A 20,217-nucleotide genomic window follows, 5' to 3' on the forward strand; every position below is an offset into this window, starting at 1 on the left:
ATCATGACAATAAATCTCCAACTTAATAATCAAATTCAACTAGTTTTCACAATTTCCAAGATATAAAAAGAATGTATAGAAAATTTATTATGGCAACCAACAAGACAAACTAAAATTGAACTACCAAGCAAAAGTAAATAAAGTAAAGAAATATTATAACGTCTGACCCGGGCAGACCCCACCCGAATCGAACCGAACCGAGAATGTCACCAAAATTATCCATCGGGTTGACGACTAACTCCACAAACCACCGGAGGTCCTTTCAGCGTGCTTTGTCCTCACTCACACGCACAATGGAAAACTTCACATGAGGTCACACATTCTCAGATTTCTCCAAGCCAAGCACGCTTAACTTTGAAGTTCTTAAGTTTGGGCTTCCAAAAAGGAAGGTGCACATTGGTGATATGGATAGTACCATCTAACCTTTTAAGCCATACTTAACCAGAATCTCAGAACCGGGGTATTACAATCACCCCCACTCTCATGGTCGCAAGGTCGCTCTGATACCATCTGTAACGCCCTGACCCAGGCAGGCCCCACCCGAACTGAACCGGGAACGCCACCAAAATTATCCATCGGGTTGACGACTAGCTCCACAAAGCACCGGAGGTCCTTTCAGCGTGCTTTGTCCTCACTCGCACGCACCCTGGAAAACTTCCCAGGAGGTCACCCATCCTCAGATTTCTCCAAGTCAAGCACGCTTAACTTTGGAGTTATTAAGTTTGGGTTTCCGAAAAGGAAGGTGCACCTTGGTGACATGGATAGTACCATCTAACCTTTTAAGCCATACTTAACCAGAATCTCAGAACCGGGGTATTACAAATATATACAAGCAGAAAGAAAAGAAAAAGTGAGATGGAATAAACTCCCCTGAAATTCTGGTGGTAGGAGTCGATTCAGTTCCCTAAGCCATGTTGGAAGTGAAATGATGGTAAGTAAAGTGAGACCCTCTACCTTCACCTTTATTTCCTTAAAATTTTTTTCCTGTGGCCGAAAATGGTTCAGTTGGAATGTTCACTCCAAAAGCTTCATTATTGCATGCAGAGTTAGATCTTTATTCAATTGGTAGAATGCATCCTTACATGATTGACTGCAAATGAAATGTCTGAAGAAATTATATGCACTAAAAAAAGGATGCAATTCATACACGTATGCTGTGTGAGATGGACCAGAAATAATATCGATATCAACAGAGCATGAAAAAGATATGTCACATCTACTACAATCCAAATGAATTATCTCCATGTAATTTTCTAAAGATTCTAAAGAAATATTGACCTTACCATCTTGAAAAGTACTTGGAGGCTCAAGTATAGTGGATGCGACATCATATTGATCAGGTAACGGATCTGACTCTGGATTAGGAAGTCATATAATCAACGAAAGTGATTCTTAGATCTCCCCTGCACTTCCATCATTAATAAGTACAATAATAGGCTCGACTAGCTCAAATTGTAGTGTAATCAAAGGAAGCAATTCTTAAGACTTTGTTTCCACAACACTAGTCCCTACACTTCTATCATTATCTCCAATACCTGCAACATCAAGACTACTTGGACAACAATATCATCAACAACAATATTATCAGGATCAATAACAACATCATAACATAAAAACTAGAAGAGTCATGTTAAGTAGTTGAAACAAAGTCAGGAATATCACAAACTCTATAATTCATCATCTCAAAAATTGATGTGGTATGTTGATCTGATAACAACTGTAATTGTATCAATGAATGTGTTCTTTCTTATAACTATGTTTCTTGATGTTACTAAAATTGTTGTGATTGCTCTACCGGTGTACTCTACTGTAGCACCTCATCCCTCGGATGCATCGAGCCTGTCGACTCCTTTCCTGTGTCATCATTCTCGTCTACTACGTCTTCCGCTCGACTTCTTGTGTTTCTAAGCTCCTACACACTTAGACACAAGACATCAAACACAAACATAACCTAATTTAACTCAGTTGACCATATCAAAACTACCATGGGGTACTTATAATCTCTCCCTTTTTGATGTGCATCAACTTGAGTTAAAGCTAGGGTTAAAACAAAATACAATATAATAAATAAGTAAACAAATTTCAATGACACTAATTATTTTACAAATAAGTATAGAAATAAATTTTCAATTATCTCACATCTCCCTTAACTTATACCTATTTCTCCTCAATGATCACATCAAAAAATAGAAAAAATAAAATAAAATAAATAGTTAGAAAATTTTGAAAAAATTTTTAGGAGCACATAATAAGAATTATAAGTAAGCTAATATTTTTCAGAAATAATTTTTAAAAATATTCTATGTTTACTAATTAATCTTTTTAAAAAAAAAATAAAAATTACTTTTCGATTTTGAAAAATTCTAAAATTTTTTATCAAACCTAAACAAAATAAGCTAGATTAATAGAAAAATTTTCACAAAAAATTATTATTTAATTTAACAGAAATAATTTATTTCAATTGAGAAACCTAATATTTGAAAATAAACCTTGGAAAATATATTTTCAACTAAAAAAAGCCTGCTAATTTTCTTGAATATGTAAAACAAATTGTTTAATGGTATAGAAATTAAAGTTTTCAAGTTTCTATTTTCTTAAATTTTAAATATTAAAACTAACTTTTCAAACAATAATTTATAAAATTTTAATTATTTATAAGAAAATTCTGAAAAAAAATTCCTAAATAGAAACACCACTGTTCTATTAGTCTAGAAATTTTGAACAAAAAATTCAAATAGAAGATTATTAAAAAAAATCTAAGTTAAATAATTTCTATCCTAACAAAAAATTAGAAATTCAATCTAGAAAGGATTTCAGAATCCAATATATGTTCCTATCTACTGGATTTACTAGAAATTTTGGTGGCATATAATTCTTAATGATTTTCCTTATTTGTATTTTATGATTTCTAATGTACTAGTTGTTGGATCGCGGCGGCCGGCTAGAAGGGGGGGGGGGTTGAATAGTCTGACAAAATGAAAAGTCAACCCTTCTCGAACTCTTAAACTAACACTTGTATAAATTTGCTAAAAGAAATAAATCAGAAAAGACAAGGCACACCGGGATTGACTTGGTTACAACCGGGGAGGTTGTTAATCCAAGGAAGATGATCACACTAAAAACTCCTTCGGGCGGAGAAGCCTCGTACAACGATGAAGCACACAAAAAGAAGCTAAACTACAGATGAAGTGCACAAGTGTTGAAAGAATTGCTTGAGTTCTGATGGTTGAAAAGCTTCTGGACCAATGCTGTATTTATAGCCTTGGTCGGGGTGCCCGAAGAGGTTTGGGGCGCCTTGGGGGGATAAAACTTTATCCCCCAACGTTCATATCGCGATTGACGCGTTTTGGTCAAAAAGTCAACTCCGGACGCTCTGAAGGATTTCGGGTGTCCCGGAAGGGTTCCGGGCGCCCCGGAGGGGTCTAACCTCTCCGAATAGTTCTGGGCGCCCCAGAGGGAAAAGTCAACCCTATTGACTTTTTCCTGCCTCGGGTCTTCTGCTCTGGCTCTATTCGCCTCAGACCGAGTCTTCCGTTCGCTTGGGTGATCTCTGCCATCTGGAATAGGGCTCACCCGAACCCAACTTCCGGTTTTCTCGAGCAGGCTTCTGCTCCGGCTTCTCGTCCCTCGGAATCGCCGCGTGCTTCCTTCTCATCGGCTAGCTTACTCATCCACAGTCTTCGTCCCTCGGTCGCACCCCGTGCTGACCTTCTCGCTAGCTGCGTCTCTTGCTCCTCAAGCAGTCTTCCGCTCTGGCTTCTCGTCCCTCGGAACCACCGCACGCTTCCTTCTCATCCACCGGTGTACTCTTCCGCAGCGTCTCGTCCCTCGAACGCACCGCGTGCCATCCTTCTCGCTAGCTGCGTCTTCCGCTCGATTACCTGTGCTCCTAAGCTCCTGCACACTTAGACACATAGTTAAAAACACACAGGACCTAACTTAACTTGTTGATCACACCAAAATAACCTTGGGGTTCCAACAATCTTTCTCTTTTTGATGTGAGCAACCCAAGTTAAGATAGGGAAAAATAGACATAATAATAAATTAATTAATTTTGTAATTAAGTGTAAAAAGATAAAAATTTGTTTACCTCCCCCTAGACTTATATTTTTCTTTCTCACCCTTTGATCACATAAAAAATGAGGTTCCGAAAAAATCTAAGGAAAATTTATAACTTTCTTAAAAAATTCTAAGTTGAATAAACTCTAAGTTAGAGAATTTGCAATAATTTTCAGCAAAAAATATTCCAAAAAAAATTTCAGTAAAATTTTTAGGTAAGACAATTTTCTATATAAAAAATTTATAAGTAAAGCTTTAAGTAAGAATTTTTTTTTTTTTAAAAAAAAATCTGACTTAAGAAATTTTACAAAAATTTTGAAAATTTTTCTAAGTAAAAAACTTTTTACTTTTATGTAAAAGTTTTACGAAAAAAAAAATTCTAAGTAAGAATTTTTGAAAAAAATGTTTAAAAGACTTTTTAAGATATTATTAAATTTCCACCTTAATACTTTTATCAGAAAGTTAATTAAACATTTTTATTTCAATATTTTGGCTTTCAGGTCGTGGCGAGGCACTAGGTCTTCTTGGTTATTGGAGCAACAATCACTTCCTTAGATAAAGTCTCATAAAGAAATTTTAATGTCTAATTTTCTCACTGAAAGCTCTAAATCTAATTAGCTCAAGTTCAAGTCAGACAGGACTTTGGAACCCAATATAGGTTCCAGTCTACTAGATTGACTAAAAATTTCTTAAGGACATATTTCTTTGAAATATTTCTAATCTGTCCCTTATGATATCAAAAATACCAATTTAAATTATTAAATCTTTTAAAATTTGTATTAGATGAGCATGGACGGTTTTTCAAGTTATCTACTTGAATTTTCAGGTTTTTATTTTCTGATTTCAATTTTTCATTTTCTAATTTTGATTTGTCTAAATCTTCTAGAGGGCAAGATTTAGCCAGTATTATTTTTAAACTTTTATTTTCTTTTGCTAATTTGCAGCAATCTTTTGTTAACAATTTAACAATTTAAAGAGTTTATCAGGAGGAAGGGATCGTATCTGACTTACCTTGTCGATCTTGTTGTCCGTGTCTCCCCTTGAAGTGTTGTTTTCTTCCGACATAGCTCCCCCTTCATCGATGCTCTCGATGCTCATTTCAGAAGAGCTTGAATCACAGTCATCGTCTTGATGACTCACCATTAATGCTAGCCCGGAGAATGCCTCGATTTTCGATTCGGACGACGTATCATCCCACGTTGCCTTTAGGACCTTGTACTTTTGGATAGACTTTTTACCTTTATCCTTGTCCTTGTTCTTTAGCTTGGGGCAGTTGTCCTTGACGTGCCCTTCTTCGTCATAGTGATAACAGCGGATGGTCCTTTTCTTTTTTCCTTGCGGATGGTTAGATTTCCTAGATTTACAAAGATTCTTAAACCGTCTTACCATCATTACCATTTCCTCGTCGTCAAGAGAAGACTCCGACTCAGGTTCGTCTCTTGATGCTTTGAGGGCGACGTTATTCTTGGGCTCCTTCGTACTTGCACATCTTGATTCGTGCATTTCAAATGTCGAGAATAATTCTTCTAATGTAAGTTTTTCAAAATCTTTTGAAATATAAACAACATCTACTAGTGATGCCCATTTTGAATTTCTCGGAAATGGATTTAACGCGTACCTTAGCAAATCTCGGTTACTTACATTTTCTCCAAGATTCGACAGTTCGGTGACGATTTCTTTAATTCTCGAGTGCAGATGTGCAACTGTCTCGTCTTCCCCAAGTCGCAGGCTAGTGAGCTGATTGCGAAGTAGATCTCGTCTAGCGAGCTTGGCTTCGGACGTCTCTTCGTGTAGCTTGAGGAACTTCTCCCAAAGTTCCTTCGCGGAGTTGTAGTTCCCGATCCGGTTGACTTCTTATGGCGGAAGAACGCTTAGCAGATGATACTCTGTTTTGTCGTTCACCACGTAGTTGACTTGCTCCTTTTTCATCCATTGATATTTTTCTTCGCCCTCAGGAGTTACAAAACCAAATTCCATTATTAAAATTAACTCAAAATCTGTTGTAAAAAATACCTGCATTCACTTTTGTCCAGGTAGCGAAATCACCTTCGAATTTCGGTGGGTAGATGCTTGGTCCGACCATTATCTTTGCTTCGATTAGAAGTTAGTCCTCCTGAAACACCTTGGCTCTGATACCACTTGTTGGATCGCGGCGGCCAGCTAGAAGGGGGGTTGAATAGCCTGACAAAATAAAAAGGCAACCCTTCTCGAACTCTTAAACTAATACTTGCATAAATTAGCTAAAAGAAAATAAATCAGAAAAGACAAGGCATATCGGGATTAACTTGGTTACAACCGGGGAGGTTGTTAATCCAAGAAAGATGATCGCACTAAAAACTCCTTTTAGCAGAGAAGCCTCATACAACAATGAAGCAAACAAAAAGAAGCTAAACTACAGACGAAGTACACAAGTGTTGAAAGAATTGCTTGAGTTCTGATTGTTGAAAAGCTTCTGGACTAAGACTGTATTTATAGCATTATTTCTGGGTTGGAGGGGGGGATAAAACTTTATCCCCCAACGTTCAGATCGCGATTGACGCGTTCTGGTCAAAAAGTCAATTCCGGGCTCCTAGAAGGGTTCTTGGCGCCTCGGACAGTTCCGGGCGCCCCGGGCTAGCCCCGGACAGCTCCGGGCACCCTGGAGGGAAAAGTCAACCCTGTTAACTTTTTCTAGCCCGGGTCTTCTGCTTCGGCTCCGTTCGCCTCAGACCGAATCTTCCGCTCGCTTGGGTGATCTCTGTCATCCGGAATAGGACTCACCCGAACCCAACTTCCGGTCTTCTCGAATAGGCTTCCACTCCGGCTTCTCATCCCTCAGAATTGCCATGTGCTTCCTTTTCGTCCGCCAGCGTACTCATCCACAGTCTTCGTCCCTCGGTCGCACCCCGTGCTGACCTTCTCGCTAGCTGCGTCTCTTGCTTCTCAAGTAGTCTTCCGCTCCGGCTTCTCATCCCTCGGAACCACCGCACGCTTCCTTCTCGTCCACCGGTGTACTCTTCCGCAGCATCTCGTCCCTCGGACGCACCCGTGCCGTCCTTTTCGCAAGCTGCGTCTTCCGCTCGACTACCTGTGCTCCTAAGCTCCTGCACACTTAGACACACGGTTAAAAACACACAGGACCTAACTTAACTTGTTGATCACACCAAAACAACCTTGGGGTCCAACACTAGTTAATTCTACAACAATTTCTAAACTTTTATTTTTGAAAAATATTTGAACATGTATAGTCATTTTTCAGTTTCTTTATTGCTTTTAATTTTTTATTTTCCATTTTAAAATTATCATAGGTTGCTGAATGACATGAATTTGCTAAGTAATTTAGCTTAACATTTTCATTTTCTAATTTTAGCATGTTATTAGAAAGTATTTTAATAAATTTAAAAGATTCTTCAGGAAGTAAGGCTCATACCTCACTTATCTCGTGGTTTGATACTTCGCCTTCATTACTGTTTTCTTTTGAAGATCCTCCCCCTTTATCGATGCTTATTTTTGAGAAGCTTTCGTTGTTCCTCTTGTGGCCTGCCATTAGGGCTAATCCAGCGTACTCTTATAACTCCAATTTAATGATGACGATTCGTCCCATGCTGCCATTAGGTCTTGTGTTTCGATCTTATTCCTCCTTTAATTTAGGGCAGTCATCTTTGATGTACCCTTCTTCTTGGCAGTTGTAGCATCAAACTTTTCTTTTGCTCCGAAGGTGTTTCTTTGCCTATGGCTTATTAAATTTATTAGCTTTAAGAAATTTACTAAAATCTCTTACCATTAAGGATGCCTCATCTTCGTCGATTGATGCTTCGGAGTCTGGATCATCCGTTCTTGCCTTCAGGACAATTGTCTGACTTGGCTCCTTCTTTAATTCTGCACATCTAGATTCGTGATGTTCTAAAGTTGAAAACAAACTTTCTAATGAACTTACCTCTAGATCCTTAGAAATATAGTAGGAGTCAACTATAGACGTTCATTCTTGTGTTCTAGGGAAAGCATTCAAAGTGTACCTTAGTGAATCTAAGTTTGTTATCTTTTCTTTGAGATTTGTGAGTCCGATGATCAACTCCTTCAGTTTGGTGTGTAGTTGTACTACTAACTCTCCTTCTTTTAGGCGAAGGTGTTGGTGCGGTTAACACTAACGGTCTAACTCAGGTTTTGATGAATACAAATCGGGTTAAGTTAGGTTTGTTGTGATCTAACACTCTGACCGAGTATGCAGACAAAGTCCAGACAGGTCGACGGGCTGACCGGATGTCTGGCACGAAGTCCAAGCGGGTCGATGGGTTGACTAGACGCTTGGCGAGAAGTCCAGCTAGGTCGACGGGCTGACCGGATAGCTGGCGAGAAGTCCAATCGGGTCGACAGGCTGACCGGACGCTTGGCGAGAAGTCCAACTAGGTCGACGGACTGACCGGATAGTTGGCAAGAAGTTCAGATGGGTCGAAGGGCTGACCGGACGTCTGACAGGTGAGTAAAGGTAAGTCACTGGAAGGGAGTGACTGTGAGGACGCGTTCCCGGGAAGGGAACATTAGGCGTCGATTCGGCTTAGATCCATTTCGGATATCTAAGTCAAGATCGTGACTAGATTCCGGTCTCGGAAAAACGGAATCTAAGTCATACTTTCTATGTCAAATCTATATAACTGTGCTAACAAACTATTTTGCAGGGCATACTTATTATTTGCCTCCGGACTAACGTTTGTCTTACAGGACGGATTCTGCGGGAAAATAGGGTTCGGGCGCCCGGAAGGAATCCAGGCGCCCGAGAGGCAAAGTTCATCGAAACTCGCGCGTCGCCACGTGGAGCTTGCTGGTTGGACCTGTCATGTCCCACCATGGCGCCCGGAAGAGATCCAAGCGCCTCGAGCCTCCTATATAAGGAGGGTCAAAGGCGGAGCACAAAACAACAACGAAAAGAAAGTCTTCTACTGCTTGCTCTGCTGCTCTGCGTTCCTGCGACGCTAACAAAGCTCCGACAACACGCTCCTTCCCTTTTTTGGTTAAATTCTTGTCGGTATTTGCTTTATTTCCATTAGCATTCCTGTATTTTAATTTGTAACAATTTTCGAACTGCTAGTGATTGCCCACCGAAAGCACCCTTGTGTGTGGGCCTTGGAGTAGGATTCGACACAGGCTCCGAACCAAGTAAAACCAGCTTGTGTTAGTATTGTCCTTTTATTTCCGCTGTGTTTATACTCGAACGATTTTGTTTATCGATATTCACCCCCCCCCTCTATCGAATCTCACGGTCCAACAGAAGGTTCGTCAATTGGTTCCGGAGCAGGTCCCGTCTGGTGAGCTTTGCTTCGGACGTTCCTTCGTCTAGCTCCAGGAACTTCTCCCAAAGTTCCTTTGCTAATTTGTTGGCGTCGATCTTGCTGACTTCTTGAGGTGATAACACGCTTAGTAGGTGGAATTCAGTTCGTCCATTTGTCACGAAGTTTGCTTGCTCCTTGTTTGTCCAAAGGTACTCTTCTTTTTCTTTGCCTTTTTGATCTTTTGGAGCTACAAAATCTTATTTTATTATTAATAAAATCTCAAAGTCGGTTTTGACAAATACTTCCATTCGCTTTTTCCATAGGGCGAACTCTCCCTCGAACTTTGGTGAGTAAATACTTGGTTCGACCATCGTCTTGTTTGCTTCGATCGACAGTTAGTCCTTCTAAAGTCCCCTTGCTCTAATACCAATGTTAGTCTCAGTGCGCCCGATAAGAGGGAAGTGAATTGTCTGTAGAAATAAAATAGCCCCTTTCTCATACTTTGGACTTTGATTAGTAAGCACACTTAATTTAATAAAAATAAAACTAAACAACTAAAATAAAGAAGAGGTGAGAAATTACTTGGTTACAACATACGTGGTTATTAATCCAATACTTTGAAAGTGCTCTACTAGAAAACTCCTTTGTTGAAAGTGGAGCAGCTTCTTACAGACGTTGACAACTCACAATAAAGACTAGGAAGTGATTACAAGACTTGTAATTCAGTTGTTGTTCAATTTTTAGCCATAGAGGTCTTTTTATAACCCCTAGAAAAACCTATCCATTATTCGGAGGTGCCTCCAACGTGGTATGGGGCGCCTCAAGGAGAAAAGGTTTTATCTCTTCGCAACAGTAGCCTAATGACTATTGGAGGCGCCTCAAACAACTTGAAGATGCCTCCCATAAAGGCGCTAGGGCGCCTTCAATACGTTGAAGGTGCCTTGGCTATCCAGCCTGGGTGGGGCACTTGGAGTTCGGGTGTCTAGACTCAGTGTTACCGTTTGCTGATGTGGCACTGGAGACACCTCCAATCCATCCAAGGTGCCTCTAGGTGGATAAAAATTTATCCTCGTTGAAATAGTAACTTATTGTTACTGTTCACTCGAGGTGCTTCAGGTATTGTTCATCCGAGGTGCTTTCAGTCCCGAAGTTGACAAATGCTTTACCGGTGCTCGAGGTGCCTCTAATGACATTTGAGGCGCCTAGAGCACTATTCATCCGATTGGTCAACTATAGTATTGACCCTTTCACGTGCTCGTTTGGGTGATGCTCTGGTCGTCCAGAGTTGAGCTCACCCCAACCCAACTCTGACCTTCTCCTCGAGCAAGTTTCCTTCCCAACTTCTCGTCCTTTAAATATGCAGTGCACGTTTTTGTCCTTTTCACTCTACTGATATACTCTTCTATAGATCATCGTCCCTCGGATACACCGAGTCCATCGACTCGCTTCCCGTGTCATCCTTCTCGTTTGCTACATCTTCTGCTAGATTTCTTGTGTTTTTAAATTCCTGCACACTCAGACACAAGACATCAAATACACATGACATAACTTAACTCGGTTGATCATATCAAAACTATTACAGAGTACTAACAACGTGCAATATAAGATGGTATATATATATATATATACTATCTTCTGTGAAAATAACAAAAACATATCACTTTAAATCCTAACCCCTAAACATATATTATGGGTAATTTATAAAAGACTTTGTTCAATCAGGGACGGATTTACATTAGGGCCCCCCCAAAACAAAAAAAAATTAAATAATATTATTTTTATATAGAATTTTTTAAAAATATTTTATTAATATATATATTATTTGGTCCCATTAGGTTTAATTGTATATGGTTGGTCTAATAATAAGAGTATGTTTTCTTCAAACACACTTCTCATCCTTGTTTGATTAAATTTTAAGTTTTTTTTTTTCTTTATATTTCACATTCTAACTAAATATATATTTTTTCCTTTATATTTCATATTCTAATTAAATATATATTAAGCTTGGAAAGATCATTATAACTCATATATCGATATCTATTAAATTTTTGATATATCGTAAATATCGATATATTTAATATATGCCAGTATGGTATATCATTATACTTTAATTTTTTATATTTTTTAGATTCCTATCTCATTTTTTTAATCTTATAAAAGTGTTTATATTATAATTTTATAAAAGTGTCACTCGTACACAGAATAAGACAATATGATAAATTCAATAATTTACTTGGTATAAATAGTACTAGATTTCTAAAATCCTACTAGAGTAATAGTTGATTTCAAAACTCAGACCAAACCCAAGGCCTAGATTATTAAGGCCTTTGTGCCAAAGGCTCAATTTTATCGGGCCCATAATTTTTAATATTATTTTTAAAGGAAATATTCATTTTTATTTAAATTATTTTAATTTTATTTATTATAAATTATTTTTATAATATATTTTGTTTTTTTAAAACCTAAACAACTATTCCCTTTCCGCATTAATCTCTCCAGCCCTTCCAATGCTAATCTGTTATCTTTTTTTTTTTTCTTCTTGTTAATCAATATTTGTTCCGATCTCATTCATGATTTCGAAGGAAAATTTTGACGCAACGATAAAAATTATTATTATATAATCAAAAGATTATGAATTCGAATCCTGTAAATAATCTCTTGTAAAAAGTAAAATAAAATTATGTATAATAGATCATTCTCCGAAACTCGTATGATAGAAAATTTCATATACCGAATTATTTTTTTTCTCATTTATCATTTCATGACTTTTCCCTCTGTTGCTAGTAATATTTTTAAAGGAAGTTCTCCTCTTTCATCTAAGAATCGTTTTCTCACTCTTTCTTTTTCTTTTGTAAATCTTGACAAGAACAAAATAAATAATAAGATTTTAGACCCCATATATATACATATATGGCAAAGGAAACACGCCCCCGCTGTGCTCGCCTATCCTCTCCCCTCACCACGACGAGTTCCCTCCTCACTGTGAAGCCCTTTGTGCTCGGCATCCTCTCATCGCGATGGTCACCTTGTCCCCCCATACCGCATCTGTAGGGCAGCAAGGCTAAGGCAGCAAAGCGTTCTCTCGCCACACCTCCTATAAATCTAAGTTTTCTAGCCCTGGCCTCTCTCATCGTGATTTCGATCGTGGGCGCCGAGCCTCCCTCCCTTGCCGCGACGAAGCTAGGTTTTCCCTATACTGCAACGAAGCTAATTTTTCCCACGCGTCCCTCACTCTTTGCGACAAAGCTAGGTTTTCCCTCGCTGCCTGATCCATCTCCTACTGATAAGCTGGTTAGGAGAGTAATTAAGCTTTAAATATTTATCTTGACGGTCTCCCTCGTCACAGCATCAAGTTTTGTGAGTTATACACTCTACCAAGTTCCTTCTCATTTAATGTATACATCTCAAAATCACCAGGTGTATTATATATATTTACCATGAATGTATTTTTTTTTCCTTCCGAATTTGCTATAATGAAGAATGAGAAATAGAGATCCATGCTTGCTAACTTGTAATTGCTATATTGTTGCATGTAAATCTACTAGTATGTGGTTGGATGTTCTAATAACATAGAAATATCTTTTTCAGGGCTGGCTCAAACCTATTTGAGACCTTAAGTAGAAATTTTTTTTTAAGCCTTTGACGTTATTTTTTTTAAAAAATACCTTACCATTTTTCATTTAGACTTGATAGAAAACGGTGGTTTAAATTTTTTAACAAATTAAATATTAATTTTATAAAATGTTTTTTTTATACAATTTAATTTTCTCACTTTTTAGATGTAAAATTATTAATTAAATTTTTATATTCAAGATAACCTAATTTAGATAAATATAAATTTTATGATATTAAATAGAGTATTATTAGATATAATAATATCTCAAGTAAATAATAAGTTTACAATTCACTTAACTAAAAATAAGTGTATTCAAAATTGTTTTAAAATGAAGAAGATATAAGTATGTCTAATTATTTAAATGTAAGACGGAGAGAACAACCCTTAAAAAAAGGAATAAAATTGAGAAAATAAGAACAATAAAATAGGATAACAATACAAAAAAATCATTCTCCTCAACTCATCATCATCATCATCGGCGAAGCACAAAAAATAAATAAATAAAAAATAATGTACAAAATGACAAAACTAAATTACAATCCTTAGAAAATAAAGATCACAATGAGACTAAACCTGTCAACTGAGCAAAAGAAAAAATAAACCATATTTTTTATTACTTAAATCAGAGCAATTATAAATAATAGAATGAAGACAAAGGAAAATTGAATAATTTATGATTGTAAATATATCTAAATAAAAAAAATGGTAAAAGTATCTAACTCATTATTGCTAAAAAATAATAAAATCTTCCATTTTGATCCGACACAATATGGATGAATGCATGAACATTTGAATTTAATTAAGGAACATAGTACTACCGACTAAATCAGTGTGTTAGTGTTAGGTGGAGATGTGAAGTTTCTCTTCTCGAATCTTAATGAGCAAGAAAAGCACATAGACAAGAAGAGGGGAAACTTCAAAAAAAAATTAACATTTTTATTTTGTATTGTATGGATAAAATAAAAAAATTTTAATTTATGTTCTTATTGATTAAAGAGAAAGCATCACCAACTAATGAGAAATGTAACGAGAGTAGGAGAGATATTAAAGAGGAATAGATTAAGTTTTATAAAATAATATTCATAATTTTTTAAAAAAATTAATTTGTTAAAAAAAGAGTCTCTTTATGACTCTATCTATTGGAATCATAATGAGATCCTTGTGAGAAATCTGAAGCTTTGATAGATTGAGATCATGCAAATATTTATTTAATCATGCGGACCTTATTTTTTTCCATTCTCTTAAAAGGTATACATAAAAATATATTTAATATATTAAAAAATAATGATCCTAATTTTTAGATAATGAGATTGCATAATCTTTTATTATATGGACATATTTTTTTTTCATTATCTTTAACAAATATTTTTAATACATTAAAAATAATGGGCCCCAATAAAAATTGGGGCCCTAGGCATAGGCCATAATGGCCTATGCCTAAAGTCGGCCATGATCTTTTTCATATACTTTGTTGATATCTTTAGGCATAAGCTATGTGCTAAGTAAAATGATTTCCTGGAATTTGATTAATATAAGCATATTATTTTGAAATTACTGATTGAAATTCTTCACACAAGAGATTCATTAAATGGTTTCTTGGAATTTGATTAATGTAAGCATATTATTTCTAAATTACTGATTGAAGTTCATTATCCATGCTATTTAAATAATTTAGAATCCGGGATGAAGTTAAAGGATATGTTCTCTTTTAAGAATCATCATATGAATAATTTATTGTCTATACTTATTATATGTTGAGGCTTATTGTAAATATAAATGAAAATTTTAGATTTTATACCTGACATGTTAATTTTCATAGATTTTTATTAATCGAAATATTTAATGTAACGTGATTTATAGCAATTTTATCCATTGGAAAAAATTTATTATCAATATAAAAATTTAACTACTAAAAACAATAATTTTTATATAAAAATCTATTTTTTAAATTAATATTATTTTTAAATCGACCTAGATGAAAAAGAGTGAGGATGAATATTTATTTTAAAAAAATATTGAAAATATAAAATTGTTTTTTCTTGGGCCTGAGACATAATTAACCCTTAGGTATTCAGCAACATCTTTTCCTTGCTGTCGCTTCTTCTCCCACGAAACTAAAGCGTCGCCGGAAATGGAGTACGTGGATTCGCTCACCGGATTCCGCTTAGACGGTCGTCGTCCGAATGATGTGCATCTTTCTTCACTTATTCTACTCTTTCAATTTATTTATCTATTTTCTTGAAACTTCCATTGGTTTCTCCCTTTGCAGATGAGGCAAATACGTGGAGAGATTGGGGTTGTCGCAAAAGCTGACGGGTATACGATCTTATTTTTCTTAATTTCTTTGTCGCTAGTTCTTTAATCAAAGAAAGGAGCTCGTTTCCGTCTTCAATATGCTCACTAGCTTATTTGTTCCACTTAATATTTATTTGTTCACCTGTATTATTATGCTATTTAAGGGAATATTCCATTAGTTTACATATTTTTGGATGTCAAAACTATTCCAAACATATATTATTTTTTAAAACATGTTTTTAGTTTTTTATCTGAACTTTATGATTCATAACTCATAAGTTGATGCACTTCATGATTTGCAAATTTGCCAAAATAATTCATGATACAAAGCTCATTTCGACAACCATGGAATTCCTTGACTAAAAGATCCAGAAAGTTCAAACAATATCTTATTTTGATGCTTTCTAACAAAATAGATAATTCTTGCATTATGCTTAGTATGGTATTTACCTGCAAAATTTCATGTGCTGCTCAACCATGCCGTCCATGAAGCTAGAGATTCATTTATTCCTTGTGCCTTATAGTAAACATTAGTGAATAAGTTGGTGCTTATGAAGTGAGAATGAAGAGAATGGTGATTATGAGGAACCCAATGATGTTTATGCTTATGGGTGATATTAATCAGTTAACCACTACGTATTGTGCGTAATATCTAGTGAAGAAATTTAGCTCTGATTTTAATTATGACCTGTTATGCACTTGCATACCACAAATATACCTTGTGAAAACTTATGGCATATCACTTGAATACCGAATACGTTTTCTACTATTTTTTATTTGATTTGTCTCAGATCTGCCCTTTTTGAGATGGGAAACACCAAAGTCATTGCTGCTGTTTATGGGCCAAGAGAGGTTAGATATTTATATTTAATTGTTCAGGCTGTTTCTATATTCTCTTTGTTAAAATAGTTTTTTGGGCTCCAGTGACATATTTGCTTCTTTGCTGATATTATTTCCAATGTCAAGACTTAATTTTGTATTCTGTAACATGATTTAGGTCCAAAATAAGGGCCAACAGATTAATAACCAAGCATTAGTGAGTTTACTGTCTATTTCTGTTTCTGTTGTTGCAGCAGTGTTTTACTAGTATATTTTCTTACATCTTATGTTTCCTTGTGATATTTTTAGGTGCGCTGTGAGTATAGCATGGCTAATTTCAGCACTGGGGATCGTACAAGAAGACCAAAGGGGGACAGGTAATTTTACCAACTCACTCGAGTGTTCCTGCCTTTTACATTGAAAAATTGCTTTTATTTGCATGGTTACAAGAAAGATATTTTGTGCCTTCCAAGGCTATGGAATAATGACCTTGGACAGTGTTCATGTTCAAAGTCTTGCTTGTTTAAGAATTTTAATTTGAGTTTCAAATACCCAATTATTGACTTATCTATTTTTTCCCTTATTAAATCGGATGAGATGCCAATAATATCTTGCTTATTTTTAATTCTCATATTGAAACTTGTTGGAACTACCACAATTTTTTAGCTTTGTGCTAACATAAACAAAAACATTTCAAATCTTTAATGACAGACGCTCGACAGAAATATCTTTAGTAATTCGCCAGACAATGGAAGCATGTATTCTAGTACATTTGATGCCACGCTCCCAGGTTAACATTTGGAGTTCCATTTGCATATTCTTGGTTTCTTTAATTAATGTTTCCTTCAATTTTCTTATTGCAGATTGACATTTTTGTACAAGTTCTTCAAGCAGATGGAGGTAACACCTCTTTCAATTTCATGTACTTAAATGCATTTATGAGTATTTTAAATTGTACCTTTCTAATGTGTATTCACCTTTTCATCTTTAACCTACCCATTATTTCCAATGCTCCATGATACTTTAGGAACTCGATCAGCTTGTATCAATGCTGCAACTTTAGCACTTGCTGATGCTGGCATTCCTATGCGTGATCTTGTCACCTCCTGCAGTGCTGGATATCTTTCTTCCACACCCTTGCTTGGTGCCACAATTTTCTTTGCTTCTGAACAACTTCCTTTTCCTCTTTGAAGTTTTATATTCTAGTCTCACTATCAATTTATTATTGTTGGCAGATCTAAATTATGTAGAGGATAGTGCAGGAGGTCCAGATGTCACTGTAGGGATTCTAGCAAAGACGGATAAAGTTACTCTTCTTCAGGTATTGTAGCAAACAGAGCATTTCTAGATATGAGTTGTTGAACATGTCATATTATCTCTGTTGCTTCTCAATTATATTAATTAATCTTAGGAAATATTTATTTCATCTAATGAACAATTTGTATTAGCATTTCATGTTGAAAAGTAAATAAAACCATAGGTAACCATATATGGTCCATATGGACATTAGATTTATTAACAATAGGATTAAAAATCAGATTCTGTAAGAAATGTTTAGCCTCACTCAACACAGTTGATTGGACTTGTCAAAGAACTTGAAGAGTTTGAGCTTTTGTCCAGCTCTACAACTGAGCTCTAACATAATAACATCAACAGCAACAAGCCATGTTAGTTTCCGAATACTATTTTGTCCTTATGCAATTATTATCATTAGTAATGTTTAGATCATTTAAGTTACTTTTGTTTATATGATAACTTGAGTTTTATTTTTCATCTCCTTGAATCCCTCGAACGTTTGAACCCCCACATCACTCTAGATGTTTTAATTTGTATGTCTATAGCATCTATTATCATCTTTGAATATGCCTATATCTTGTGTCCCTTTATCATTTATTAGAGCATGTGTAGTTGCTCTCGATAGTAAACAGTCAGATGGGGAAGGGCTAGTATTCTGGGCAGTAGATGGTGGGCTTGCACGCTGAGCAGGTCTGTGGTAGATGGATATTGACAACTATGTGGGGAGGGCTTGTATGTTGGTCAGGAGATGGAGGCTTGTATGCTGAGAAGGTCTGGAGCGATATTTACACCTATGGAGGAAAGTCGCCGGGCTGGGGACTGAGGTAAATGATAAACAGGTTTGGTGGTGAGTGTTGTAAGACAAAACTAGTGACCAGTCTTGATTCTGAACACAAAACTCTTGCTAATCTTAACTATAGCTATGCTCATACCCATAAATAACTCAAAACACGCCCAATAAAATTAGGTCCTCGTACAAGTTTACTGAACAAATACCAATGATTTTAGGGGAAAAAAAGATTTAAGAGCTGGTTATGAGTTTGCTTAGTATTTACTTATACTATAACGCTCATAAAAATCCTTAAAAGTGTATATTGAAGAAGCGTAATTTTCTTTTTAATCTAACAAAGCTGAAACAAGCATATGCATTATTTACAAGGGAGTTGTGTTCAAAGTGCCAACTATTTATGGAGCAGTGTTCAAGTTAATTATGAATAATGTTTGCGTTTTTCTTTGGATGAGGTTCCTAAAAGGGTGGAACCTTAATGAGAATTTACCTATGTTTGTATTTGGCTTATTTGAGTTTAGTCATGCCCAGTTGTTTGATTGGTACGCCTATCCAAAATGAAGAGTAATGCTTTACATTTGTTCTATCCTTTTTTTTTTTCAGTTTTTATATTTGGCTAATTCTCATTTTGGGAAAATTTCAGATGGATTCAAAACTACCTATCGACATTTTTGAAAATGTTATGCAACTTGCAATAGAAGGATGCAAAGCGATAGCTCAGTACATACGGGAAGTAAGAAATGATTCGATCAATTAGATGATTTCATGCATTCATGATTTTGCTTCTAGTAATTACTCAATATTCATGCAATTTTATGTTGGTTTTTTTTTAATGTTTTAGAAGATTCCTCGTAGAGTTTATTCATCTGGGTATTATTAATGCTTTAGGTAATATATGTAGCTTGGTGAGTTTTAAATTCCCATAGCATGAGAATTGTTGGCTATGTTGTAAAATTTATATTTGTTGTACCTCTCTTTAATTTGTTTTCCCCGCCCCTTAACTTCTAGTTAATGTGGTATGTCAATCATTCCTTATGTTTTATTCAATTTATGTTTAATGTGTGCACCTTTTTTATGGGTTGCTTGGTTGCAGGTTTTATTAGAGAATACAAAGCTTTTGGAGAGTCGCAAAGGTCTATGAGGAGGTACCATCAGTCAAAAGATTAATTTCCCCCTCTTTTTTTTCTCAGTTACAATTAATTATGGGGATTTTCCACGAGGCACCTCTTTCAATAACTCTCATAGGACACCCACATTTTGTTTCTGACCAAAGGGCACTCCTTTTCTTATATCTTTTTGTTTCTCCCCTAAATGATTTAATTTTTTGATGGACAAAATAAACTCCCAATGAGAAATTTTCTTTCTTGAAAGGATGAGGAATTCAAATTTAAATCTCAATTTACCTTTGTGTTCATCTGGTCCAAATCTGAGTTCCTTCAGCATTGTCCATGCCAATTCCCCTTGTTCTTGTAAAAGAGAATGAAATAGTTTAATCTACCTCAAACAGCTCTTTGAGCACTAGTGTAGGATGACCTTTTTACTCTTTTTTTCCACCCAGTTGTTTGTACGTAATTCACTTTATATTTTCGATTAGTTGTACATTGCAACAGCCTCCATTCATCATTCTAAACTGTTATGCTGGTAAGTACTGAAGTTGTTTGTTGGCAATTTCTATTACCAGATTATTGTTGGCGGCTCTCCCTTCTACGACGTATGGTCAAGCTGCAATTTGATTTACTAGACGTGCAATGTGCTTCCAATTGTAAAAGGGTTTTACATCTCAAATACTGAATTAGTTATCCACATGATTTGAATGGGGTGGGAAAAACTACAAAACTATGTTTTTTTCCATACTTGAAACCTTTGAAGTAACAGTTGATTCTTCCTCGATGCACAAACGATCATCTTTTTAGTCGGTATTACATTTTGTTATACCCATAGAAAAGTGAATAAGCATCTTTAAGTTGATTTCTTGCTATCACTCCCCTCTCCCGAATTTATGTGCTATGTGTTACCTGGTATATGCTGCGCCATACTTCATAGTTTATATGCTACTGAAAGCGATGCAGACCTTGGTATATGCTGTGCCATACTTCATG

General features: G+C 35.9%; 1 protein-coding gene across 2 annotated transcripts; it reads left to right on the plus strand.

Annotated features, from left to right (window-relative positions):
- Positions 1-14,977: 14,977 nt before the first annotated feature.
- LOC122021275 (exosome complex component RRP41 homolog) lies at positions 14,978-20,037 on the plus strand. 2 transcript variants are annotated; one of them, XM_042579377.1, is made up of 12 exons: positions 14,978-15,109; positions 15,191-15,237; positions 16,008-16,068; positions 16,214-16,252; positions 16,345-16,412; positions 16,747-16,825; positions 16,899-16,935; positions 17,063-17,179; positions 17,271-17,356; positions 18,762-18,851; positions 19,212-19,263; positions 19,800-20,037. In XM_042579377.1, exons 1-11 carry the CDS (start codon positions 15,053-15,055, stop codon positions 19,257-19,259), a joined length of 729 nt encoding a protein of 242 aa, XP_042435311.1. In that variant the 5' UTR covers positions 14,978-15,052; the 3' UTR covers positions 19,260-19,263; positions 19,800-20,037. The 2 variants fall into 2 exon arrangements, with proteins under 2 accessions (XP_042435311.1, XP_042435312.1); XM_042579378.1 differs by lacking the exon at positions 16,214-16,252 and having other exon boundaries at positions 14,982-15,109.
- Positions 20,038-20,217: the final 180 nt, after the last annotated feature.

Source organism: Zingiber officinale, chromosome 9A, assembly GCF_018446385.1.
Source record: "Zingiber officinale cultivar Zhangliang chromosome 9A, Zo_v1.1, whole genome shotgun sequence".
Lineage (NCBI taxonomy): Eukaryota > Viridiplantae > Streptophyta > Magnoliopsida > Zingiberales > Zingiberaceae > Zingiber > Zingiber officinale.

Excerpts from the sequence above, each read along its gene's own strand:
- LOC122021275 (XM_042579377.1), top strand. The coding sequence starts at position 15,053 with ATGGAGTACGTGGATTCGCTCACCGGATTCCGCTTAGACGGTCGTCGT. Across the intron at positions 16,253-16,344 it reads AGATTAATAACCAAGCATTA|GTGCGCTGTGAGTATAGCAT; the intron begins GTGAGTTTACTG and ends TGATATTTTTAG. Across the intron at positions 17,180-17,270 it reads TTCTTCCACACCCTTGCTTG|ATCTAAATTATGTAGAGGAT; the intron begins GTGCCACAATTT and ends TATTGTTGGCAG.